Source organism: Apostichopus japonicus, chromosome 4 (assembly GCF_037975245.1).
Source record: "Apostichopus japonicus isolate 1M-3 chromosome 4, ASM3797524v1, whole genome shotgun sequence".
Classification (NCBI taxonomy): domain Eukaryota; kingdom Metazoa; phylum Echinodermata; class Holothuroidea; order Aspidochirotida; family Stichopodidae; genus Apostichopus; species Apostichopus japonicus.
The window spans coordinates 28,919,935-28,947,679 of NC_092564.1; the positions used below are offsets into that span (position 1 = coordinate 28,919,935).

General features: G+C 38.3%; 2 protein-coding genes across 37 annotated transcripts in view; one reads left to right on the plus strand and one right to left on the minus strand.

Annotated features, from left to right (window-relative positions):
* The first annotated feature begins 3,933 nt into the window (after window positions 1–3,933).
* On the plus strand, window positions 3,934–21,854 carry LOC139967121 (uncharacterized). The gene is made up of 10 exons (XM_071970838.1): window positions 3,934–4,353; window positions 5,223–5,417; window positions 5,876–5,906; window positions 6,434–6,503; window positions 7,695–7,929; window positions 12,435–12,529; window positions 14,959–15,090; window positions 16,392–16,476; window positions 17,074–17,194; window positions 19,666–21,854. Exons 1-10 carry the CDS (start codon window positions 3,934–3,936, stop codon window positions 19,734–19,736), a joined length of 1,455 nt encoding a protein of 484 aa, XP_071826939.1. The 3' UTR covers window positions 19,737–21,854.
* A 3,531-nt stretch (window positions 21,855–25,385) lies between these two features.
* LOC139967080 (uncharacterized) overlaps window positions 25,386–27,745 on the minus strand; it is a 354,423-nt gene continuing 352,063 nt past the window's right edge. For all 36 annotated transcript variants that reach the window (XR_011792873.1, XR_011792869.1, XR_011792865.1 and 33 more), the window contains one exon: window positions 25,386–27,705. Coding sequence is in view for 4 of the 36 variants with exons in the window: in XM_071970799.1 (XP_071826900.1) it covers window positions 27,653–27,705 (53 nt within the window). In the remaining 32 variants the exon portion in view is untranslated. The remainder of the gene's footprint in view (window positions 27,706–27,745) is intronic.

The window sequence follows — 27,745 nt, forward strand, 5'->3', positions numbered from 1 at the left end:
ATACTGTTACAAGGAATCACTACACCATGTGGCTTTCTGTTGTTTTCATCCTGGTGATGATTATAAGTATTAATGATATATTATTACAAGCTGTATGAAATGACCTCCAATGGAGTTGCAAGCTATTTGCTCTGTACCTCTCATTGCGTTGGTATCCCAGTGAGCATGACCCTCATCTGGTTTAGGGAAAGTAGCTAATCAAAAACACCTGAAATCTTCAGGGCTTAAGAGGGAAATGTGTGTGTGGGTGGGGGGGGGGAATGTTGATAATGCAGAGACATGATCATTGTTTTAATTACATCAGTTATTAGCGGCCGATATTCCAACCCCCTCTTTGTATAGATCTTCACTACATAAGTTCATAATATTGAGGCCAACATGAGGATGATGAATATTTCTATAACAATGTATATGTCAAGTTTAAATTAATACGAAAATGAGAGGCTTACTGAGACGCTATCTATTCCTCAATATTGCAGAGCCTTCGTGCCTTGCAGCAGATGTAGCTTTGGGGGTTGTATGTGATGCTGTATGTGTCGTTAAAAACGTGTACGATTGTTTTTTCAGCCATATTTCTGCAGGAAGGGGCGCGAAGCAAAAGAAAAACTGAAAACCCCCTGGAGATGACTCTAGGTGCTGAGCAATGTATTTTACCCCTCTTATACCAGGGGTTACCCCTCCCCTGCATTAAAGCTGACTGAACATTTGATCGGTCCCAAAGTCATGTCATTAGGGGTAATTCCATGCTGCATATGCAAGTCCCCTTTCCATAGCCCCCTCCGTTCCGAAGTTACGGCCAACCCCGTAAGAAAGTGAATTTATGGGACCCACAAATGGTACTCATAGCATCAGGGTCAGGTATACTATCAGTGGTTAGGACCATGTGCCACAAGTCCCATTTCATGTCCCATAAATACATTTTTTAGTTACGGAATGCCTTTCGCAGCTGTTAGGACCCACGGTCAACCCCGTCTTATAAGTAGTTATATATTTGTCCCAGAAGTACTTTTCCAATGTATGGCATGCCTTTCGCAGCTCATAAGTATACATAAATCCAAGTTCTTCCTTCTATGGGCACCCACCCTCGACACGCGGACCAGGTGACTCTTAAATTGGAAAGTAGAGATTTGAGAAAGTTTGAGAACATGGCTCTCACCCAGCGGGCTTGGAGAGACGCGAAAGGCCTTATCCAGTCTGAGTGAAAGGAACGCCCCAATGATGAAAGTCTGGAAGAAAGTTCCCCTTTTTATATCTCCCCTGTCTTCCTGCAAGAGGGTGGGAGTCGTTTTTAAATTTTTACAGTGTGTCGGGGACTCCCAGCATAACAGAGATTGTTCGCAGAGGGGATTTGACTCTCGGGAAAGGTCCTTTTTCTCTATGATTTCTTTTGAGACTCTCAATGGTAGGGTTTTGTACAAAGGGGGTTTATTTCGACTCTTTGTACGTGGGCGGCATCGATGATGAAATGCATGTCATTTACGATACGTAATGAAGACTACCAGAATGTGGAAATCTTTGCCTTGCATATATTAGTATAGCATAGGAGTAATGTCCAAGCCAACAAACTGAAGAAATTCTGACTTGACATTTCAAAATTCACAAACTTAAGTGTAGACCCTTGTGACCTCATAAACATCTATGATCTTAAGCAACAAATATTGGGGCAAATAGAAGTGCTTTAGTGAGGTCCACTTGTCCAAAACCAAGTCCAATTCAACATGTCCTGAGTCCAAGCCATGTCAGAGTCAAGAGTCCAGTTGAAACACAATATTGACTTTTGTTGCTCACACCAAACTTTGCTGGCCTGGAGGTATTGCTAATGTAGTTTGTGATTGTACTTAAATATTTGCAATTATTGGATTGCCATTATGTTATCGATAAGGCATGATAAGTATGGACAGTTTGTCAACTGCTTGTGACAATTAGGATACAAATACATTTTAAAACTCTTGGCATAGATTAATGAAGCAGTCTATAAGTCATGTATTATAAGTTTTTCCTGTCATATTGTATGGGAGGGGGCAGAGAAAAGGAGGTTATTGGGGAATGGTGAGTATGGGTGTGGAGGAGGGGTAGGGAGAGATTAAACTTTGGAACAGGATGACTCACAGAAAAGTTGTCAAAAGCTATTGAAACTATGAATGCATCATTATAACCTCAAACATTGTTTATTTTCAGTGTGATATTCACCATGCAAAGCTCAAAGACCATCATTCAAGGGGCTTGTGCGAAGAGACCAGCAAGAAAGTTAAAATCCTAGATTAGAGGTGAGAGGTTTGATCAGACATAGTGAAGTCTGCATGTTCCTGTGTGATTATGTGTGTGTGTCTAACAATGGAATCTTGGGTTATATAGTTAATGAGCCAATATATGCAGTGGTGTCGCCAAGGGGGGGGGGCCAGGGGGGCACGTGCCCCCCTGGATAACCTAGTGCCCCCCGAGTGCCCCCCCATCTGAGATTTGGGTTGGTAAAAGAAAATATATATATTTTGTTATATTCAACTCCCATTGTCTGAGTTGGTTTTTCATAAGGACAAAGAAGCACAGTAATTCGTATTTTCTTCAAATGAGCTGTGAAAAAAATGAAAAAGTTTATCCTTGACCGTTGGGTATAGAAGTCATAACCCGCGCCATCACAACAGGTGTCGATATTTACATTGAATGTGTCAGTGCTCACGCCATACCACGAAATGTGAGAATGTGAGGGTCCGCAGGCACCATACTTGCCTATATTTGTGGACCCATATAGTTGTGGTTTGTTTCCCAAAGTTTCTTGGTTGATTACTGTAGATGTGGACCTTGTACCAGTGAGAAATAACATGTACCAGTGAGAAATAACATACCAGTGAGAAATAACATGTACCAGTGAGAAATAACATATACCAGTGAGAAATAACATATAACATTGAGAAATAACATGTACCAGTGAGAAATTATTTTGTTTCCATTGGGATTGAACCCATGTAAATATGATTGTTATCATTACTTTATCAACAATGCAGAATTTTTGATGCCGAAGATATAAACACAGTAGTTATGATGCTGAAGAAGGAGAAAACACCATACATCAGTGAGTTGTATTGTCTTGAAACAATTGATTGGCTCCTTGTTAATTACTTCCCATACTGAATACAACTAAAACCTAAGCAACCAAGTTGGTGTCTGGGTGTGTATGTGACAATGAGCTTGTTAGCTGAAAATATCTCTACAAAATGCATACTAGAGTGGTTAATACGTTGGGAAGTTCATGATACCTTTTGTTTTGGTGCACATCTCATGAATATTAATGATTGGGCTTGGTTTACTGAGGCCTATAACAAATAGCTTTGGCCATGTTGGTCTGCGTTTTCTAATTTTTCGTGCTAATTTATTGGTATCTATCCTCCATAAATGTTGATTGTATCGTATTAATGTAGAAATTCTTTAAATATCAGTAACTTTGCACCTGTCAGCATGATTTGCCTTAATATTTGGTATAATGATAGTGTGTAAATTGTATGTTACTGTGTTAAATGGAGTGTCAGGCCTCCTACTAATGGAATTTTTAATGGATATGATTAGTATGAGAGAGTAACGGAGGTATAAAGGATCATATAGTCAACATATATAGTCAACATATATAGTCAACATAAATTGAACAGGCCCAATGTAAAATAGCTCATAGATCTATGTGTCTATATTTCACCTAGGAAAACTGTTCTTTCTGGATACTGAAACATTTTGTAATAGAACTTGGTTACTGTAAAATCCTTGCCAGTGAATTAATTGGTTCATACCCACAAGTGAGTGCTACAGATAAAAGATGGACATCTCTGATCTTCTCTGGTTCTCATATAAGTCTTGGACAAATTAAACACAGTTGGTCCACATATGTCAGATAGGTGGAATTTTGAGCAGGTTATTTGGCAAGGAATCACAAAGACAACTGGCTTTATGGCTTTTCACTCTCACCATCCCATCACCCTCACCAACCCATCACCCTCACCATCCCATCACCCTCACCAACTCCTCACCATCCCATCACCCTCACCATCCCATCACCCTCACCAACCCATCACCCTCACCAACCGATCACCCTCACCAACCCATCACCCTCACCAACCCATCACCCTCACCATCATCATCCCATCACCCTCACCAACCCATCACCCTCACCATCCCATCACCCTCACCAACCCATCACCCTCACCAACCCATCATCCTCACCAACCCATCACCCTCATCACCCTCACCATCCCATCACCCTCACCAACTCCTCACCATCCCTCACCAACCCATCACCCTCACCATCCCATCACCCTCACCAACCCATCACCCTCACATACATTATATGATTATTTCCTCTCTATGCATGTATGAGACACTCATTTCCTCCTGTAAGTTCTTGGGCAACATTCCACTTGCCTTTAACAACTTTGATACCATAACTTTTTCTATTTTTTTCACAGTTTTGATTACCAGCATGGCTGCTGAAGAACACATCCATAGCCTTACAGTCATCTGATGAAGGTTAGTATTCATCCTAGATAGAAACTATATATAGCTCTGTGAAATATAAACTAATCATATCAGCAAATTGTATTTATGTTAGTAATGAGTTATTACAGTTATTGTCTAGTATACTGGTAGATCTATATAATTTCAAATTATGGCCAGCATTTGTATTTTCTCAGTCAAAAAGTTATTTGTTGTAAGTTTTCAAACCTGGAAATGGAACACACATTGAAAACAAAGCACTGAATGGTTCTTTATGAAAGGTGGTGATAGTTTACCTTTCATCGTTGGTTAAATGTCTACAACAAGTAATCTTGGCTCATTTTTAGTCAGATAGAACAACTTCCTGACTTCTAGATCATCTCCTAACAGGTCGAATGGTCAGTATTAAAATAATGTTTTTTCATGGAAAGATCTGGCCCCATCCCCAGGGTGTCTACTTTGACTCTCAGAAAGAATTTTGTTCATAGTGTCTCTTTGTTAGGAGTTGAGGGAGCATTGAAGCCTAGTTGATAGAATGGTCAATATCAGGAATCGGCTAACCCTGGGGTATTATGCATCAAATATTTAAAGTGAACACTTGTTCAATTGGCATAGTAAGATTTTAGTTGCAAGTTGCACTGGGGAAGTTACCAACCATGGTGCTTGATATGTCAAGTTCTGAGATTTACCCGTTTGAAATTTATTTAAAGGTCATTGTGAAGAAATATTACACAGCTTTACAATAGGAGAAGGTGTTACATGCCTATCTAAAACTAAGAGTTGGTGGAGGCTTTGAATACCTGAAAGCTAATACTCCCAACAAAGTGCTGGATGCTATTCCATATCCAGCAAGGGGTACACAGCCAATGCAGTCGATCTGTGGAAAGGCACCTATCTATCTAAGACCAATCCAATGTGACCTGAGCCTTGTAAAAGTGGATGTGAGTAAACAGTATTGATGTTAGGAGAACCGGGACAGATTATATAAAATGTTTGTGTTAAATGTAATCATCATTGTGGAATATATTGAAACAGCTGTTGTGATTATCGTGTAACACTATTTTGCAGTACTGTAGTACTTGAGTCCAGACTGAGACCAGAGTCCAGACTCAGTTTGTCTTTGACCCGGTATTTTCTAACACTGGGGATCCCTGGCCTCTGAATTAAGTTAAGTCCATCCATGGTTGGAACATAGGAATGGATGAAATGGTTTTGTTAACATTATTATCAGTGCACAAACATAATTTAAATTATCAAATGTGAGAATGCATGTTCTCTGTAGCTATATATATAGCGGTTGAGCAGCAACTGTAGGCATGGCACTATATTCTTCAATAGACATTTGACTCACCATCTCCTAACAAATTCATATTACCACCTTTCTTCTTCCTCTTCCTAGATTGAACATAAGAAATTAAAATTACAAGACAGCAAGTTCTGTACTCAGTATCATACATATAACATTCATAGGGTGATGAAGGAAACAAGCCGCAAAGGAAATTTACAACAGTAGCTTAACATTTGGTCAAATTTTAGAAGTAGAGTTAGAAGCAGGCAATGACAAGGCCAAACCATTACTCATGCAGAGAAAAAAGTGAAATGTATGTAAAGGCCTATTACGAGGGTCAGGAGACATATATAGGAGAATGTTTTGGAGGAGTATATTGCTAAGAGTGTGAAAGGCATTGATGTACTATTGCTCAAGGTCAACAGAGGTAGCATTGCATAAACCTTGACATGATCTGTGAATTATTTCCTCATTAATTCACATATTCCTGTTCAATATTGTACATAATGTAGTAATTGCAATACAGAACATTACAGAATATTAAACAAAGAAGAAACCATCTCATTTTAAGTTGTTTAAATAATGATTATCAATATCTGTGGGCTTATTAAGGGGCTGTGATGTTTGAGATCCATCATATGACTAATTTAAATATCTTTAAATTGACAGTTGAGGAAACCAGATGCCAGGGCCATGCATCCACATCTTCATCAGTGATTTCTGTGAAATCTGCTGACAAGTAAGTATTATTAAATAAGTAGATGCAATAACTCTTGAAGATTCCTAGTCCAGATATGAGTAAATAAAACTGCCAATGCCCAGGATTGAAAGTGTAAGATGTTTGACTACTAATTAATGAAGTGAATCCTTAATGCACTGGTCTACATTAAAGGTGCATGTCTTAATGTTTTACTACATGTTGTGCTTTCATCTCATCTATAAATCCAAGTACTCTACATCTGGTAGAGCGGTGCATGATAAAGTCATGAGGTGACTGACACTTATGTGATTCTTAATCATAGTGCAGGGTGTGGCTAACTAAAATATTGAATGGCTAATCATGTCCATTAAGTACACCTACAAAAGATATGGTAGGAGTATTTGGGTGGGGCCGGGATGGGGGGGGGTCAAATCTACTCAAGTTTGTACGGAACGCTGATTTTTATACAAACATATCACATTTTCCAGATCTCCTTCCAGAATATTTACTTTCACACAGAAATAATTCACAACATTTCCTAGCTGAAGCCATGCAAAAAGTCTATGCCAGCTACCCCCCTTTCCTCCCATCTACCCCTCTCCTCCCCCTCCACCCTTTCCTCCCCCCCCCCTAAAGGAGAAGATTTTTTGATTTCTATTGGTCCATTATGATCAGTAACAGATGAACTAACATATGGTTATATGACTAAGAAAGAGAAATGTAGGCCATTTCACAAATCTAGCAAGACCCCAATGTTACAAACTTATTTTAAAGAATATTTCAGATGGAATTTTGGAGACCCATTTAACTGTTGTAAAAGCAAAAACCTTTGTCTATAAGTGAATAGTTACTAAAATTGTCATGTTTGTCTTAATTGGTTCATTTAATGCTAGATATATGTCAGATTATATTGATATCATGGAGCCTGACGATGATTCATATGCAAGTCTCATAAAATTTTTTGAAACTAGTAACCTTTGTCTCAATGAACTGTTGCAGTCATGTTGGCTTGTGTGCGTGTGTTTGTGACACCTACTTTACAATCACAATATCTCAAGGAGAGCAGCTTGGACTGAATTTGTATTTAGTATATAGGGGCACCCCATTGAGTACAGTGGTGGAGATCAAAGGTCATTTGAAGCTTGAAAGATGAAGAGCTGATATTCAATTACATTTAGTGAGTGTTGTAACAACAACTTCTGCTTTTCATACTAAGCCATCAGGCTGAAGGTGCACCTCAGGCCAGGATGATGAAGAAAGTTATAGTGATGCAACAGAAGGAGATGAGGACACCAGTTTTGATGCTGATGCTGTTTCAAGAAGACACAACCTTCATAACTTACCTGGGGAGCATTCAGCAGCTGTTGAGAGCCATCCCTGTACCAATTTGTTTAAAAAAAAATTGTGCACATCACCAGTAAGGATCACAAACAAGACTGTAGTGACTGCTGTGACAGTCTATTGGGTAGGTAGTGCAATGATATTTATATGTTTATTGTGTTTATGTCTTTTCATTCTACAATACACATTACTATGGAAATGTGGCAAAGAATGCTGTTTATCGGCTTCCTTCTGGTTAATCTAACCACAAAGTACAGAACAGATGTTTGAACAATGGTTTTATTGTGAAATACATAGATCCCATAAAATCAGAGATGGCCACCCTAGATCATGGGCTGAAGAAGCTTGTCGCAGTACTTCATGTGGCTCCCTCAGAGCCCTGGGTAGAAGCCTGTGTGAAGAGATTCAACAGAGACTGCACTACTTAAAGTATTAATAATACATAATTTTTATACAGCGCCAAACAAACTATGAAATAATTCTCAGTAAAGAGCAACCTCTTATCATCCCTGGACAAAGGATATGTAACTGCGTTAATTATGCCCGATTTATCGGCAGCCTTTGACACTCTCGATCACAAAACCATACTGCAACGTTTCGAGAACACATTTGGTGTTACTGGAGATGCCTTGTCCTGGATGTCGTCATACCTCTGCGATCGCAGACAAGTTGTGACCACCGGTGATCATCATTCTGAACGTGTCATCTTGAAGCAAGGTTCAAGGCTCAAGGTTCAGTTTTAGGTGCTAAGATGTACAGTATGTAAACAGCACTGTTGGGCGATCTTATTCGACGTCACCGATTAAACTACCACTTTTATGCTGACGACACACAGTTGTATGTGTGGTTTAAACCTAACGTGAGGATGCACAGAAGGAAGCAATGAATGTAGTATCCGAATGCTTAGCTGATATCGAGAATTGAATGCACAATAATAAGCTACATGACATTTCATTAAATATTGGCGATTCTGTTATCACACCAACACCAACGGTAAGAAATCTTAATGTAATGTTTGACTCTCATCTGAACATTGAACATGCCCCAACAAGTTAACAGTGTTTGTAGGTTTGGATACGCGAGTCCTTGAAATATCGGTCACATAAGGCGTTATTTAACTGACGATGCAACCAAATCACTTGTGAATGGCCTAGTAACCTCGCATCTTGATTAGATTGCATACGTTTGTTATAGAAAATAAATCTTTAATGAAACTTGGGGCTTTAATAGCTTTGACAAATGGTCAACAGTAACTGAAATTCAAAGAGACCTCACCTATATTGCCACCAACAAAAACCACATCATTTTCAACCTGTGAACCCCTTTTTCTTTGCTTAGATCAGAAACCAGAAATTTTACACTCTTTTGGTGTTTGGCATATGGAGCAAACAACGTTGGGAAGAAAATTGCAGAGGCTTCCAGAAGAGCTGCAAATCTACCACTGAGTGCTTGGATTGGAAACATAACTAATCACCTTTGGTACTGCTCCAAGCTGGTGACAGATTACATTTCTTGGTAAGAGTAATAAAAGGGGCTGGGGGCTATCATAGTAAATGAATGTAAATAAGAATGTTTTCAAAGTTGATGTTCTCCTTTAGATTGTCAAAAATGTGCCCCATTTACAACCTTGACCACTCGATAGATTTATGTTACACTGCTTGTGTTTATCCCAAGGTAATTTGAATATGTAATCTGCAATGTCTATGAAAGGGAAATATGGGACTGAACCCATTTGAAGAAATCTATGTTACCAGTGCAAGGTCAGTCATAATCGTATTGCCCGCTTGAACCTACACCTATTAAACAGCATCCCTTGAACCTACACCTATTAAACAGCATCTGTATCAATTCCATGAGTTTGCTCTCCACCCTTGAACCTACACCTTTTAAACAGCATCCCTTGAACCTACACCTATTAAACAGCATCCCTTGAACCTACAACTATTAAACAGCATCCCTTGAACCTACACCTATTAAACATCATCCCTTGAACCTACACTTATTAAACAGCATCTGTATCAATTCCATGAGTTTGCTCTCCACCCTTGAACCTACACCTTTTAAACAGCATCCCTTGAACCTACACCTATCAAACAGCATCCCTTGAACCTACACCTATTAAACAGCATCCCTTGAACCTACACCTATTAAACAGCATCCCTTGAACCTACACCTATTAAACAGCATCCCTTGAACCTACACCTATTAAACAGCATCTGTATCATGAGTTTGCAAGCATTGTTATTGATATCTGACATGATTACCTCACATCAATCATTGAACTCCTGTGCACACCTAACACATATGCAGGAATCTGAAAATAGCCTTACATACTGTGTAACACTGTGTCCTTTTGATGCCCATCTTTCAACCAAACAGTGGTATCATAAGGATTTTGTGAATAAATGTCACATAAACTAACACATATTACCCTATCAATTAGGCACGTTGGACAGGTCTTTTACATCATTTGGTAGGCAGACATCAGTGGAATTTTGGAATAAGAGGTGGCACAGCCAAGAGTGAACATGGTCTTTTGGGAGAGAACTGTGAGTCAAAAAATTCAGGAGGGGTCTTCCGCACATCTAACACTACGGGAAGTTGCTCTTGAACAACGCCCAGTGGTGTAGGAAGGTACTTTTGAGTGGGGGGGCTGAAGACTGATGGCCGGCCTGGGGGAGGAATCTAAGGGGAGGGGGTGTCCCCCTCCCCTTTGGAATTTTTTGCATTTCCAAGTGGCCTCAGATGCAATTTGGTGCAATATAGCACACTTCAACACCCACTCAATTTTGTAAACTTAATTTTGTATTTTCACCTGGCCTTAGATGCAATTTGGTGCTCCAAATGAGATTTTTTTTTCTGATTTGGAAATGAAAAAGGGGTTTTCTGACTTGCGAAGCGGGGGGCGGAATGATACTTCCGCCCCTCCACATTTTTCACTGGGGGGGCTGGAGCCCCCCAGCCCCCCCGGTTCCTACGCCCTTGTCAACGCCTCAGCCATAACGTGCACTACTACACACGGTTCAGGTAGATGTTAAGGATATATATAAGGGGCATTGTCATTTACTAAAGCAATGTCAGAACTAGTTTATCTCACAACATTTAAACCCCAGTGACACCATTGCTTTCAGTTATACTGTTATTAAACTTAATTCATCCATCCAATTCACATCTCAGTATCATGCTTAAACTTATGTGAGTTATGTGTTTGTCTTAGTGTCTACAGTGTATCTTTGCACCAATTCCATGCCAGCTCAATATCAAATTTAATGAACATTTTCAATTGATGGTGCTATTCATGGTCAATTTGATATCATAATTCACAATTATAGAACAAAGTTCTATCCTTATTTTCACAGTCACACTAGTGGACTAGAAAATGTTCTCACATTCTTGCATATGCTGCAAAGAGATTTGCATACAGGTAACTAGTATTTCTGCTTTGTTTATACTGTAAGGCATATGATGTCATGCAATTCCATTGGACTAATTATCTGAAATATTCAGAAAATGCATGTATTTCTGATGTAGTCCCAAAAAGCTGTAGGCTATGTATGACAAAACATATACATGGCTTTTATAGCTCAATATGACTATGAAGGACTCTTACATCCACCAGTACAGGACTGACAAACTCCAAAGTATTTGTGATACTTCTTGTATAACATTACCCTTGTCCTTTGTGTTGGTCAATAGTCCAAAGGTCAAACACTGAAAATATTAACTCCAGATAAAAAAAAACATTAAGTCAAATGACTTGGTGATTCCTTGCCAGTCTCTACTATGCCTGACATAATCGTTTCGCTCTTTGAGATATCCTGTTTACAAGCTGAAGTGTCCACACACCATCACACCTCTTTGAGATATCCTGTTTACAAGCCAAAGTGTCCACACACCATCACACCTCTTTGAGGTATCCTGTTTACAAGCCAAAGTGTCCACACACCATCACACCTCTTTGAGGTATCCTGTTTACAAGCAAAAGTGTCCACACACCATCACACCTCTTAGAGGTATCCTGTTTATAAGCCGAAGTGTCCACACACCATCACACCTCTTTGAGATATCCTGCTTACAAGCCGAAGTGTCCACACACCATCACACCTCTTTGAGGTATCCTGTTTACAAGCAAAAGTGTCCACACACCATCACACCTCTTAGAGGTATCCTGTTTATAAGCCGAAGTGTCCACACACCATCACACCCCTTTGAGATATCCTGCTTACAAGCAGAAGTGTCCACACACCATCACCGTCGCATAAATTCCTTTTGCCTCTGGCAAGGAATCAAAAAGGGAAAAAAAAATGTTTTCAATTTTTATAGTGTGGCTCTTTAGACAACTCAAAAAGTTTGGAGCCTTTGACCCAAGTTTCCCTTAACTCTGTTGCCAACACCTGTTAAAACATCATGGATGACAGCAAAGTCAACTCAGCTGAAATCTTTTGTAAGACATTTGAGTAACTGTTTTCTATTGCTTTTGCTTTCGTTGAAGTTGATAAATACTCAAATGCAGTGAAACTGTCATCAAAACTTTATATTGATGGTATTTTGTTCTGGTTTTATAATGCAATGATTCACAAAGCTGGCTTTCTCCTAACCTATTAATTATTCTCCCTTATTTTCAAACAGCCCTCCTCCATTGACAAGGCCAGAAACCCTGTTGTTACTATTGACTACCAAAAGCACAAGAATCGTAAACAGTTACAGAGGGAAGGAGAATCAGGGTAGGCCATAGTCAATAGTAAACAATTAACAGTACTTGAAGTAAATGTCATGGTTAAAGAGGCAGCAAGTAACGTAGTTTGCTGATTTATTTTATTGATTTGTACATCCAGACTTTGCCCATCTCTTTTAACCGACTGCTGTGACTGATATTTTCATGAAGAGAGATTTAAAAGGAAAATCATTTCAGATGAAATTATAAACCAGTGCTGTTATCTTGATTCATGTGTATGTATATGTCTTTGTAATACCCACCATTTAAGCATGATATATCTAGATTGGAAGCTCAAAAGCTTATTGCGACAGATACTTCCTGTGGATTGACTGTGCAAGTCTGGTTCACTATTGTTTGTTCCTTTTCCTTGCCCATTTTGCACCAGTAATTCACAGTAAGTATACTGCCTTCTTATTAGAGGAAACTTTAAAGGAAATAGTACCTGTACCTTTTCATGGGAGAGCACCTGACTTTGTAAATCAGTTTGTCAGAATCTCCCAAAATTATTTCTTCATCCTAAATATGGAATGAACTTTTCCTGTCTTTTTTTAGGGGGAGGGGGGTGAGGGAGGTAGGGGTGGAGAGGGGGGGGTCGTCCTGCGTATGTATAATGGAATGGCAAGTTCTCTCAAAATATATTATTTCTGTTGATCTGCAAAGATCAATTGGAAGATTTGGATCAACACTGTGATTTTACCTGTGTCAATTTTACTCTACTTCACTTTGAACATGATAGGCAGTATGGTTGGCACATCTACTGTATCTAGTCCTTTAAGTGAATGCTTATTGATGTAGTTTTGTAGCTTGACCCTGTGTAATGTTACATTCTGACATTTGCATTGCACTCCTAATGTTACTTATTGAATGATGCAAGGGAACATCCAGTACATACAAGTGAGAGTATTAAATCAGCAGTTGTGATGCTGATCAAAATTATTACAAGGTTATCTGTGTTAGGTCCCCGCTACGAACCTTTTACAGAAATATGAACATAATTGATACTGCCCAACTAAAGCATGGAACTGGTGGTGATGTTTATCACAGCTTCAAATTGTATACATGAAATAGCTTGGAGAATGATAAATGCAGCTGTTGATTTCTGGAGATATTTACCATACTTATCACAGTTCACAACCCATAGTTCATGAAGTATTATGCTAAATGTTACAAATAAAGGACCCCCTTATCAATCTCAAAAAGTGCTCCCCCCTTTCAAATTCCTGGCTACGTCGCTGGCTGATATGCTGTGAATGTGAGTAAAATATTCCAAATTGAACATTGAAATATGTATTGCTAGTCATGCAGACGTCAAAGTGATAACTTTAATAATAATAATAATATTATTATTATAATAATACTAAGCACTTTCTGTATCTTACTTAATGAGTAAAAAAAAACCTGATATTTTTTGGTACATATGTTTCTGCAAACGCCACACGTTATCTCACAAGAAATGGTTGCTCATTTTATGGTTTTAATACACTTAATGATTAAACCACAAAATACCAAAACTTTGCACTGCTGTGGCTTGTAAACTCCCCATATTGATTATAAATTATCCTTTCAAACATTTCTGATGGCAATCACACCAACTTTATTATTGGGAGGCATCTTTTTTTAATGTCAACATGGGAATTCGACTTGATGCCAAAAGGTCAAAAGGTGGAGTAGAACAACAAAGGTGGTATTTTTTTCTCGATTGTTATAAATCTATCCGGCTACTGTATGTGGCAGAAATAGCAGTAGCAGTAGTTTGCAGAGATATTTATATATTGAAAGCTTTTATTTAATGCAGTTTGGTGCCTTAAATCAGCAATTGCAGTTTTTACCTAAGTACCCAGTTTATTAATGTACTCTCATTAAGAATCCGGAGGGGCACAACCACTATTTCGAGGGACAGAATTAGAAATTGTCTTTGATTTTCATTGAGATGGCAGGGGCACTACGGCAACTTTGTAGTTTTAGTAGGAAAACCAGGCTATTTACATACACTTGTGAAAAGACACCAAGGGGCATGGTTTCCAGAGTGAGAAAAAACATGTAGGATTGACAGAATTTTAAGAGCAACTTTTTTTTCAGTGGTTTTTTGAAAACTGTACATCAAAACCTTAACATTTCCTGCAGCTGCTCAATATTTACTGGCTCTTGGCACAAATTTCGCTGGATTTTTGGACAATCTTAGAGCCCTGACTTTGATGATAAAGTTGTAGGATGATCAAGAGGGCACCTAAGGCATTGAAAGGGTTAAAAGGCATACCACAGTTTTTGCTATCAGTGATGGATGATATTTAAGCTCATTACCGCAAGAGGTATTTTGCCATCGACCTGCTTCCTGACGTTCATATTTTTACGTTCATTGAGTGTGTTTTGATTTTCTTCTTTCACCCTCTGTCTGTCTACATTGTTGGTTCTCTTTTCTTTCATCTTGCGCTGCAGTTTATTCTCCCCACAAAAGGTCCCTATAGAAAATTTAGGAGATGCGGCTCAGTCCGAGGAAAAGCATGGCTCATCTCTGAACACGGAGTCCAGTGGTAGCGATAGTTACAGGGACATTTTAACCAGTCATAAGTAAGTTTCACTCTCTAAACATGTTTTATTTGAACCAAGGTTTCGTCAGCTGGCAACATATTATCTATGTGTTATTCTTTTGTAAAACAATTCAAAAATAAGAAACTGACCGGGAAAAGTAAATGCAATGTACTTTATTGAGACAAGTTATTGGATAATCCCAAACTGAATGTTTACTTACCATAAATGTAACTGGTTGAAAGGTAACGCTGTGTCTTGGTAACAACATTTTAAACTATCTCAAGTTGTAAAGGATTGGGAAGGTAAATAGAAGTCGATTTGGGGTGGGGGTGAGTGGAGGAGGGGTGGGCAGCTAAAATAAGCTGCTAGTAACGATATGATCTTTAAATTTACACTCTAAACAGTTGACTGTACTGAAAACTGCACGGTGCATTTTAAAGTACGCCACTTTCTATTTCTTGCTGTAAAGCAGAACTGTTTGTGACTTTGTGTTGAGTTTGTTTTGGTCTCACCTCACTTCATGTAATGTATAGGGAGATGAGATATTGTACTTCATCCCACATCAGAAATGTGAGTGAGTGAGTAAGTGTGCGTGGGTGGGTGGGCAGGTGGGTGGATGTGTGTATGTTTGATAGTGAGTGAGCAAAATTAAGTATGTCGCAAACTCCTCCTAGACCCCAAGTCCTGTCGAGTTCAAGCTTGGTGGGTGGGAGCCTGACCATGTTAACTCATGCTTGTGTGATTGATGACGTTAAAGAGGTCGAAGGTCAAGAAATCTAAAATTGGTTTTTAGCCATTTTCTGCATGCCAACTTGTTGGATAAAGGCATTAAACCACATTATATGTAGAGAATGAAGAGACAAAGTTTAAAACAAGACAGATTTAGCTGTTTAGGCTTGTAGTTAACGGGTCAATTGAGTTAAAGTTAAAATTAGTCTAAATTGTGCAAAAGAGTGTGTCGTGTCTCCTAGACTGTAAGTCCGATCAGGTTCAAACTTGGTGGGTAGGTGCCTGACCATGTACTGTAAACTTGATCTTGAGTGATTGGTATAAATGTCATAGGTGAAAGGTCAAATACCCAGAAACTGTAGCCATTTTCTGCTTGTTAGTATGTTGGAAAAAGTCATTAAACCACAAAATATGTAGACTATAATTGGACAAATTTTAAATTAGAACTTAAGGGTCAAGGTCAAAGTTCATAGTAGATCCATTCCATCATAGGAGAGATAAGATGCCATGGATTGCCATCTTGTCTTATGTTTTAATCGTAATAGATGCTAAGATCCCATTACAAGGAAGTTTAGTAGGCAAGTTCCATTCTTTTCTGTTTTTCTTGACAGGAAAGATATGATTGATAAAGATGGCTACCTTCAAGGTGTGCAGGGAATTAAGATGACTAATGAAGCAATCCATGACAGAATGAAGGTGAGATGACAAAACTATTACTTAATGGATCATTCAAAGTCAATTTGAGTATAGTTTCATTAGTTTAATGTAAGTTTAATTGCTTTGTTCAAGGGCTGTCCTAACATTGTTGGTGTTTAGTATCATTAGATGCAAGGTTACATTGCGACTAACATGCAGCATCATGTAACCTATTGAAAATTTCAAGTTTCATTGCTTACACTACATTTCGTGTTTAATAGAATGTTGAGTGAAACTACCCACTGCTGTAGGGGATGAAACATTTGGTGTTTAATCCACAAGCTCCAGCTCATTCCTTGGAGCTTGAATTTCAACTCCTACCCAGATCCCAACGAAGAGAGTAGGTGGCGTCTGCTCCTGTAACGCGACAATAGCATAAGAGATGGTGGTATGAACAGACCTTATGGGGAAAAAGTTAACTAGTCATTTAATGAAAGTGAAAATATTCCCCATCTTGGTGGGGTGGAATTCATTTCCCCTGTGGGTTATATAACAAAAGAGAAATCTGTAAGCAATGATGATTATTTATGCATCTTTGCGTGATTGAATACTAATCCATCTTTGCGTGATTGATTATTAATCCATCTTTCTGCTTAGACGTTGAAGGACAGCATAGTAAAATCAGAGGATTCCGTGAAGACACTGGTAGCAGAGATCAAGATGCTAGGTCAAAGGGTCGTTCAATCTCATAAAGCCGTACAGAAGGAGGAAGAGCCAGGTACATTTTCAAGTTTCTTCCTTTTGGGTTTGTTACGTTGAGAGTACAAGATGGATATGATGCTCGCATTGTATAAATTATTGGTAGCAGTATGCTGGAGACAATGGGTTGTAGGACTATTGTTTGTGAGCTGGTCACACATATGGTCATGTGCGAAGAAAGTTCGAATGTTTTTCAAAACTAACCAATGAGTCTGTCTTGCGTTCAAAGATTTACTTCGCTGCTAAATTAACCCGAGCACGTGCAGCAGGAGTGTCAAGCATAAATTAGGGAAGTTTAAATTCGGTTAAAATGTTCGATTTATGGTAGTTCGCAAGCGAAGATGTTACCTAACTTAAATGGAATTGATACCAAGTTTTTGTATTGAATGAGTGCAGTTGTTAAATTTTATGCTCCCGCCAACCCCACCCCACCCTCGGAAAGAAGTATCCCTAACCGTGATGAAATATCACTTAGTAATATTCAGTCTTACTGAAGGGGATGGAGTACAACAGAGTTGAGGAGAGTGGAATTTTCTGAACGTTAAAGAATACATCAAGTTTATTTCCTTCGTCCTCAGATTTAGTGTAAAGTACATTTGGTGAATATTGTAAGGATAACAAGCTCTTTCCCTTTTTCCTAGAACTGAATAAGTATTAACGCAAAGCAAATTGCTCTTTTTACCCATCATGAAAGTAGCTGTCCAGTTACTAGTGTATTGGAAACAATATTATACCTGCCATTAGTTTTGCCATATGTAACTGTGCATGATTATTTTTTTTTTGGGGGGGGGGTTCCCTTAAATTGTATGTGCATTGTGTCACGTTTGTTTTGACAAATAAGGCTTTGTTCTGTGCAGTGATAATTTTTTTCCTATAATCCCAGAGACATAAATATAAATATATTTGGAGCAAAATCTTGAAAAGGGTGTAACAATATTAACGTTGGGTCGGGTCAGATCTTTGCGGAAACCCTACACATGAAGAGACTAGGAGATAACTGGTTGGGGAGGATGGGAGAGGGGGGGTGGGTCTTGGTGGAATATTTAGGGACATTGCAGTTATTGTGTGTTGTTCTCCATCTCAATTAAAGACCTGTAATTTATTTGTAAATAAACACCCAGTTACTTAGTATTTTGCTGTTTTGGATGCAGCCAGGGGTGGGACCTAGATTCCCCATCTCTTAGATTTTGTCTGTAACCCCACCAAAACACATATCCAGTAACACTAAACCCTCTCCGAACCTCTGTTGCTTCATTTACCTGAGAGAATCTTGCTATGAAATTGACTGACTTGCTACACAAGTGCAAAGATATTGGGCATTTTCTTTCCATTAACAGAAACTCTAGTGTTATCCTCAATATAATGATAAACAAAATGGAGAAACTTTCAGCATATGTATTAAAAATAGTAAACACTTACTTACTGCCTCCACTCCACCCTCCAGTTTAATATTCTGGCTTTGCTTTCTGATTATGGGTTGGTTTGAGATGTAGTACATTTCTCTGTCCGTGTTATTGTCAGATAATGAAATGAGAATAAGAATTAATAAAATTGTAAAAGAAAGTTTCCTTCCTCGACAGCACGACTTCATATCCGTCACTTCTTCAGTATCTACCTAAATGACAAATGTAGGCTGAATTTTAGACACAATAATGTCGTAGTCCACCAGAACAAGGTTAATTTGAGATTTTACACTCATACACTGCGGATCCAGTTCCAAGCTATTTACCGTTAAAATATGCTAAACCTTCGGTTTATTCCTTTAAAGGCTAACTTCATGATGTTATCAGCTCTTCTAGTACAGGCTTTAATGTTAATGTTAACCCATTGCTTTACATTCTAATAACTCACTCAACCAAAGCATGTTCCTTAAACTTGATATTAAAACAACAACACCCTTGCACCCATGGAATAAAAATTAAACACCATCTATCCAAAAGTTGACAAATTTGTACTACCACTGTAAACATGTCATTTGAGACAGGTAAAACTCTTTTTGTGATTTTGTGTTGGATCTGAGGAACTGAGCTAAATGGTTAAAGTATTAGACTAAATAGTCTTGTCACTCTAAACTGATGAACCTCGGCAAATTAAAGGGTTGTACCCTCAAAAATTAAAAGTGGCATAAAAATCCAACCTGGCCTGATAGCACGTTTTTCAATGGTTCAAAACAAATTAACTGAAGTTTGTTCCTAAAGTCATTTTTTTATGAAGTTTTCCTTCATGTCTTCCCATTGTAATATAGCTTGTAATTCTATTGCAACTCAAATACTTTTGGCCTTCATGTTGTAGTATATTCCTTTTTTAAATTTTTTTTCACATTTTATAATAAACTTATTATTATTATTAAAATTATTGGCTATCGTTGACTCATTTGAGTCTTTAAATGTAACATGCATGATCTACACTTTATGCAGAGTACAGTACTTTCGTCTAAATGGCTTGTGTATTCCTATCTAGTAATTTTCTTTCATACTCTTCTATGGACAGAACCACCTATGGTTTCCACCATGGAACAGCTCCCGAGAGACCTCCAGAAGACTTCGTTCCAATTCTTGTAGCGACGTGCGGAACGCTTCATCAATCCAAAGAGACAAGCCGATGGAAGTTTCCTCCAAAAGGATTAGAAATAGGACTAAAGTAGAAGAAGCATCGGAAAGTGATTCGATCCAGCTACCAGATAGTCCTGCCAGTCTCGGACTTTCAGGATCACAAACTTTTTGAGCCACCGATATTGCAGCTTCTTAAAAGATATATATACATTTTATATATATATATATAAATTTATATATATATATATATATATATATATATATATATATGTAAGCTTTTTTACTTTTTTTTTTGTATGACCATGTGTGTAAATATTGAAGCACTAAGGATATGCAGTTTTTTTCCCTTGAAATAGCAACAGATAAAATGGAGAATACTGTTATGAAAGCTGTACTTAAAACACTTTTTTCTGCAGAAATCTATCTATATTTCATGCATAGTCTTGACTACTTCTGCAATACCATAAGACCATCTCTGCCCTGCACCTAAATATACTGGTGTTTTTTTCTCTCTTGCATGTTTTCAAAGTGCTATTCTCAGGGGTATCTTGTTGAAAATTTCCTCAGATTAACAGATGGAAATTATGAAACGTTTTTCGTTAAGGATGGTCATGTGATGATGCTAAAAGATAATCTAATGCCTAAAGAGTCTGTAAATTCAGAAGAGAGGAATTTTTAAGTATCCTATGCCAGGAATCTTCAATTGATTCCTAGCCAAAGTGCAAAAAGGAAGCTAAGGGTGTATGTACGCAGGTAAACGTATGTTTATGTGATGTTCCAACTTGTAAATGGGATGACTCACCAAGCATATCTTGCATGAATTTCATGAAAATTAGGATGTAAATTTACAGCACTGAATTCTTTGGCTGCTCCAGTTATTTAGCGGAGTCAAGGTCAATTGAGGTCATCAGCGGCCAAAATACAAAAACCTCATAGTCGAGTTTAGTGAACATCTTTAGCATCGGTAGAGTGTCATAGTTAGGTGGTAGGTCCCCCTCACTTAGCATTACACTTTGAGGTCAAATGTAACTTGGAGTCATCAGCTGCCAAAAGCCTGAAATCCTTGTCGACATAGCTTCAAAATCAAAGCTGCGATTATCCTCATGCTCAGAAATGTACAAGAACTGAATGTTCTATGAAGAGGTCATAGGTCACTTAGGGTCAAATTCTGACCACCTTGATAACTCCAAAAGTTAAGGTCGGATGAATCGCACACCTGGTATGATGGTGCCCCCACTGACATTGCAATCATTTCCTTTTGGTGAACATAATTTGGTCAACTTCAGTTTTAGTTTGTGAAGTGGCCCAAATTACAGATAGGTCTGAAGTAACCTTGAAAAATGCATAAAACAGTCAATCAGGTAAATGATATCTGCTTCAGAAGTGGTAATCATGTGTTTGATGATCTTAAAACACACCTTAAGTGATTCCTGGCAGTAATTGTCACTAGTTGAGTCCAAAGGGGGTAAACAGGCTGTCTGAAAAGTTGCCTTCTTCTGTGTAGTCTATATATACTAGATGGCTTTGGTTTTGAAAATATTTCAGTGTATTGAAGGGGTAGGTTGGTGGCAGAGCTGATTTGCTAACTCAAAAAAGGTAAAAGGTAATGTCCATGCTCATACATATTCAACATCTATGGGTCTATATTTCACATAAAAGGAAGACTGTTCTTTCTGGATTTTAATCCATTTTTGGCCATAAAACTTATGTACTGTAAAAACGTTATCAGTGACTGTCCAAAGAGTGAGTTAGTACATGTTTTGTGGTCTAGGGAGTTTGAATTGTCTGATCATTTCTGGTTCTCACTTAATTCTTGAACAAATGTTAACTCACTTGACTCTACATCAGTCAGATAGTCAAGTGGGATTTTGTGCAAATTATATGGCAAGAAAATCACAATTCTTTGCCCCCTGTCTGGAGAGTGCTTAAACTCCTCTCTTTGGGGGGTTTGATATAGATGCAATATTTTGTTGTCACTAAGTGGACACAGTTTGTTTATTTGCAAGTTTTGGTTGTGTTTTACTTGTAAGCTGCAAACTGAGAAAATGTGAAAAATGTGTGGTGAGTTTTTTTTAACTTGTGCTTTCACTGGAAGAATAAAAAAGAAGAGCATGAGTTGAAATTGAACCAGGGACCTTGTGATGCCTACTTTTTTTGTCTATCAGCTACCTTAGGATGCATTTCCAATATTTAAAGATCTGGTTGTTGGTAAAATATATACACCTCCACAGAACCTTGTCGGGGAGGGAGGTGGTTGCCTACTCGCCTCACCCGCTTGGAAGCCTTGTCAGGGAGGGGGGGGGGGGCAGCCAACTCGGGTGCCGCTTAGGAGCCTTGTCGGGGGGGGGAAGGGGGTACCGACGAGCTCCTTTTACAGAATTCACCGGCCCAACCGGGGCTTGAACCCATGCTGCTCAGTATCATTGCAGATGGAACAACCGATCACACCATTTTGGTTCCCAGTAAAGTAACCTTCGTTTCTTACCTTTATACTTCCACCTACTCCAAAGAACAGAAAACTAAAAGACTCTGGTTGGGTCTTGAACTCATGACAGTGTGATGTCTGTCTCTCTTAGTCCAGAGCACTAACCACTGCGCCACAGCAACTGTTAAGAAATAATGCTCGTTTCTAATATTTAAGGTTCATAATGGAAGGAAAGAGGTATAAGAATAGTAAAAGGAAAACTGCCTTCACTGGGGTTTGAACCCTAGACAAGGAGTTGGTCTTGCTCTCCAGGTACAGGCACTACCAACTGCGCCACTGTAACTGTTGAAAATTGTTGCTCGTTTCTAATATTTAAGGTTCATAATGGAAGGAAAGAGATATAAGAATAGTAAAAGGAAAACTGTCCTTACTGGGTTCCGAACTCATGATAGAGCACTTGTCAGTCCAGAGCGCTAACCACTGCGCCACAGAGACTGTTGAAAAAGGGTGCTCGTATCTAATACTTGTACTTCAGGAAGGAAAAGATAAAAAAAAAAGATTAAAATGCGTCGAGCGCCCTCTTGCGGCCTCGTTTTTGGTCAGTTTTCAACTTCAGGGGAACAATAGGAGAGCGAAAAACTTTTAGGGTGAACAAAAGATTTCAAAACCTTTGTTCGTCCTAAAAGTTTTTCGCTCTCCTATTGTTCCTCTGAAGTTAAAAACTGACCAAAAACGAGGCCGCAAGAGGACGCTCGACGCATTTTGCCAGTGATACGTGATTTCAAAGCAGTCAAATCACGTATAAAAGAAATGAGCATCCTGAGGCTAAATCGATTTTGGGTCAATTTTTGACAATTTTATTTGCGCCAAAAATAGGTTTTTTGTCTGAAAAGTTAAAAAAGTACCTCTTCTTGGTACCCAATTCCAAAATAAACTTCAGATTCGTAATCAGCGTGTCGCGAACTACCAGAAAAGATACACATTTATCGATTTTGCGACAACAAATTTTTGCACCTCAAACTTGCAAAAGTAAGACCGAAAAACTTTTACGACGAACAAAGGTTTAAAATCTTTTGTTGCCCCTAAAAGTTTTTCTATTGTTCCTCTTAAGTTGCAAACTGAGCGAAAGAAGTTTCATAAGAGAGCGCTCGACGCATCTTGTCAGTGATACGTGATTTCAAAGCAGTCAAATCAAACCTTTGTTTGTCATCTTGAGTTTTATCTTGACATTTATGAATAAATGGGTCAAATTTTGGCATAAATTTTGGATAAAACTGCTTACGGTTTTTAAAGGTGAAAAAACTTTTTGTCGCAAAGGCGATAAATGTGTATCTTTTCTGGTAGTTCGCGACACGCTGATTACGAATCTGAAGTATATTTTGTAATTGGGTGTTGTGTGGGGCATGCGGGGGGGGGGGGGGAACTGATTTATGATTTATGAAAAAAATAGAAATCTATAGACAGAAAGCCTTTCCCGGTCAGATAATTACACGAAATTAGTGTATAACAAAAACAAGGGTGTCTTCTACTCCACGTCTAATTTTAATGTCGATGGGTGTTTCAGAGAGGACAAGAGAGGGGGCTGAAAAGAGGGGGTTTTCCAATTTGTGCACTGAGGGAACACGTATTTCTAGCGGGTCCTTTGGGACCACGTATCCCCCGAACGGAAGCAGATATGGACCTGGGAGTTGCAGATTTGAGCTCCTGAGCATCGATTACTCCATGTTACGTCATTTGGGCGAAACCGATTTTGGGTCAGTTTTGGGGAAAAATCAAATCAGGTGTTTTGCCCCCACACAACACCCAATTCCAAAATAAACATCAGAGTCGTAATCAGCGTGTCGCGAACTACCAGAAAAGATACACATTTATCGACTTTGTCGTACGAGTGAGCTCGACGCATCTTGCCAGTGATACGTGATTTCAAAGCTGTCAAATCAAACCATTGTTTGTCATCTTGATTTTTTATGGTTTATAAGGTTCTAAGTTTTGACAAAATTGTTCTACTGAAAGTTGGGGAGGAAAGGGTGGGGGTGGGCTGGGTTGTATTATGCATTACAAAACACATTACAGAATGTTTCAATTGGCTTAAAAGGGTGTAGTAGACCTATTGCTTTAGTTACAAGGCCTTTCAAAGGGCAAAACGATTTTTGAGAAATATCTACCTTTCATATCGACTGCAATATCATCCTGTCTTGTCAAAACAATTTTGTTGGCAAACTAGTCTGTCAGATTATTCATAACATCCTGTTATATGTATGTGTGGGTATGTTAAGCAAGGTCAACTTCCAGTTCCATTTGTAAGGACCAGACAAGTTCTCAAATCACTCTCTGTTTTTTCTTCTACACACTAGAAATGAGAGAGAGACAGACAGACAAGAAATAAACACGGAAAGAAAAGGAATTTCAGGAATGCCTGTTTATTTTTCCACCTCTTGCGGATCACGATATTACCCCCCCCCCCCCCCGCCCCACCATTTTTGATTGAAAATTAATACCGAGTTTAGAAAGGTTAGGGTAACAGTAAATTTTGTCCGAAAACTATCAATATTGAAAAAGAGAAGACCCTGTCACTCCCCTGCCTGGGATTAAGAGTCGATCAGAAGTCTTCTCTTCAAACCAACCAAACGCTTCACAAACAGAACCTCTTTTCTGGAAAGGAAAAAAGAAAACACTTCAGATCGACCTGGGTGATCTTGCCGTACAAATACAACATCAGGATTAATACCATGGCAATTTCTTTACAGCATTTCTGACCGTCATCATTCACTTTCCGATAACCATTTTTAGGTTTCGTTATATCAATATTCAAATTTGGTTACATAACACTAATTAACTACCATACAGGATATACATTCAACTTTTTATCTCAATTTAAACTTTTTGTGAACTTTGTATCATTTTACAGCCTTGCAGTTATACCTCACCTCACCTTCCCAAATTTTTTTTTTCCATTCTTTTTTTTTATATTTCTGTGCAAAGAATCTATTTTTCCAAAATTGTAGTTGGGCTAACTACATGCATGAACTATACAATCTGTGGGGTATCGGTTGCCATGGTGACTGCAAAACCCTCCACTTTAAACATGAACGCTCACATGACAACAACATGGAAAATCAGGCATAGGAATCATGCTAATTTTGATATATGACATAATTATTCATTGTGCTATTAGTTTCAGTACACCTGTAATGAACATCAGCTGATCCAAACTTTTCTATAAATACTGCCTATTTCTTTTTCTAATATTTCCCTTCAACCTCTGCTATTGTTACAAATCTCTTAATAAGGCACCACCCCGACATACACACAATGGCTGCAGAATGAGTAATTGCAACCACATCACCATGGTAACCTCAAAAATAGGCAAAATACCAAGGAAGTTGTTGAATGAACCCGCCCAGAGGTACATCGGGATACACTTCCTAGTGGTCTGAAGATAGCTATTCCCTTATTATCCAATAACAGCATGCATAACTACAGGTTTGTTCACACCCCCATGCTGGCTTTTGAAACTTGTGAAATGCATTTGAAGTTTACAGGCAAATATTATTCTGCATCATCATCATAGCTACACCTTTCATAAATCAAGATCAAGACTAGATACAAATAACGAGTCAACAGCGGGCTAACAGACTTCATACTTTAACAACCGGTCGCCGTATTTCACTGCTTTTTCTGTGTAAAAACTTTAAAAAAACCGAATACGGTTTAATATTTCTATATAAATAACATAGACGAAACAACATTGAAGAACTATCTTAGTAATGTCAATAATTGAGAATACAAGTCGTAATGAAATACTTTAAACATGAATACATGCATCCAAGACGTAACCTTAACACAAGGAATGAGGAATATATTCATACTTTTTATGTGTCTAGCCATTTAATTATTATGAATTAAGAGAAAAAACAGTAAAGATTGTTTTTAAGCTTGGCTTTGTTGTACAAATGAAGATTACATCTCATATCCAGGGAAAATAGGAAAAAATTTCAACATGCAGTCATATTTGAAAAACAACATACCCTTTGAAATGTTTGTTTCCTTCTTTCATTACAAAATACAAGGTTTCACAAAGCCCATTCATTCTTCATCCATTCAACAAGGTTAATTGTTTTATTCATGCTCCGCTACACTACTAAACAAACCACATTCCATACAGATCGGCCTCTGTTGACCAGATGCTGTTACTGAAATATTCCCCATTTTCTTTCTTTTGTTAAACCTGAGAAAATCAAAATACCTATATGATAATTACGTTATTTTTGTTTTGTTTTCGATACCATTAAAATTGCACTTACTAAGGTACACCTACATCTAAATTTTAAGAAGGTCTGAATCCAAAGCCAATAGAAAAAAAAAGAGGAAGGAAAAAAAGCTATCCTTCAAATACGGAAACAAAATGAAGCATGCCTGTGAAGTGTACATAAAACGATGTGTTTATATGAGAGCAAATGCACACCTAACAGGCAGATTCATAGTGTTCCTTATTGAATATACAGAAATATTTTGGCAAAGCGATTTTCAATGTCTACTTTCACTACAGCAGTTCTAATGTGGTTTAAATCTTGGCTGTATTTTTGAAGTTCAAGGACTAAAATTAATAAAAGTATGTATAAAAAGTGACGTTTGTGCTCCAATGTAATAAGATTACGAATGAGTGGCTTTTCTCGATCGTAAAGGCAGTTTGTATATGTCAAAGAGCTGTAGTTATCATGATTTCTATCACTGTGACCTGGCCTCAAAACAGAAACAAAAGACAAACTTTCTCTTCACAACATGCAAACATTTAGACAGGTTTAAAAAAAAAAATACAAATGAGAATAACATTTCAGGGAAATACACAAACCGAACCGACACATGGTACGGTTATGGAAACCGGGGCATGCAAGAAGGGGCCTTAATGTGCGCCACTCTCATACATATCTACACAAAATACAAACCGAGGAAAGTGATATGACTCCAATGCTTAAAATCTGTTCCGACAAATACATGATATGTACTATACTAAAAAGTTACATTATGCGACTGGAGTAAATAGACCGTGTACGCTCTACAATCCTGTTAGCCTAAAATTTAAGAGAAAAGTGAGGGGAAAAAGTAATAAAGAGAGGGAGAAAACTTTCCCCTGGAACAAATTCTGATACAGTCTAGAGTTAATTTCACTATTTAACAACAACCCAATAAACTTATATAATGGAAGCCAACAACAACAAAAAATCTGGCCCAAAAAAATCTGGACATTTTTATGCGGTTGACCTCTGCCCTGACTACTTCCTGTCACCATGGACACTCGAGAGAAGCTTCTCGCATCACGGAGTAGGCATATACTTGACTTACATGTAGCTGTTATAATGCGTCTACAAACACAGTACTTGCAAAGAGAGAAAAAAACTTCTTCTTCTTGGTCGGCGAGAGGGGAAAGTCCTTCAAGGGGGATCCTTCGACGCCCTGACTGCCCTCGGGTAGGGGGGGGTGCCTTGTCATCGTTGTCTACCTACTTGCCCTTCACGATACTGACTGTGGTTGTATCTACTGTCCCCGGTTGATCTGAAAGAGTTGTGAACAGAGAGACAGAGAGAGTGACATT

Excerpts from the sequence above, each read along its gene's own strand:
- LOC139967121 (XM_071970838.1), top strand. The coding sequence starts at position 3,934 with ATGGCTTTTCACTCTCACCATCCCATCACCCTCACCAACCCATCACCC. Across the intron at positions 5,907-6,433 it reads GAAATTAAAATTACAAGACA|TTGAGGAAACCAGATGCCAG; the intron begins GCAAGTTCTGTA and ends TTAAATTGACAG. Across the intron at positions 7,930-12,434 it reads CTGCTGTGACAGTCTATTGG|CCCTCCTCCATTGACAAGGC; the intron begins GTAGGTAGTGCA and ends ATTTTCAAACAG.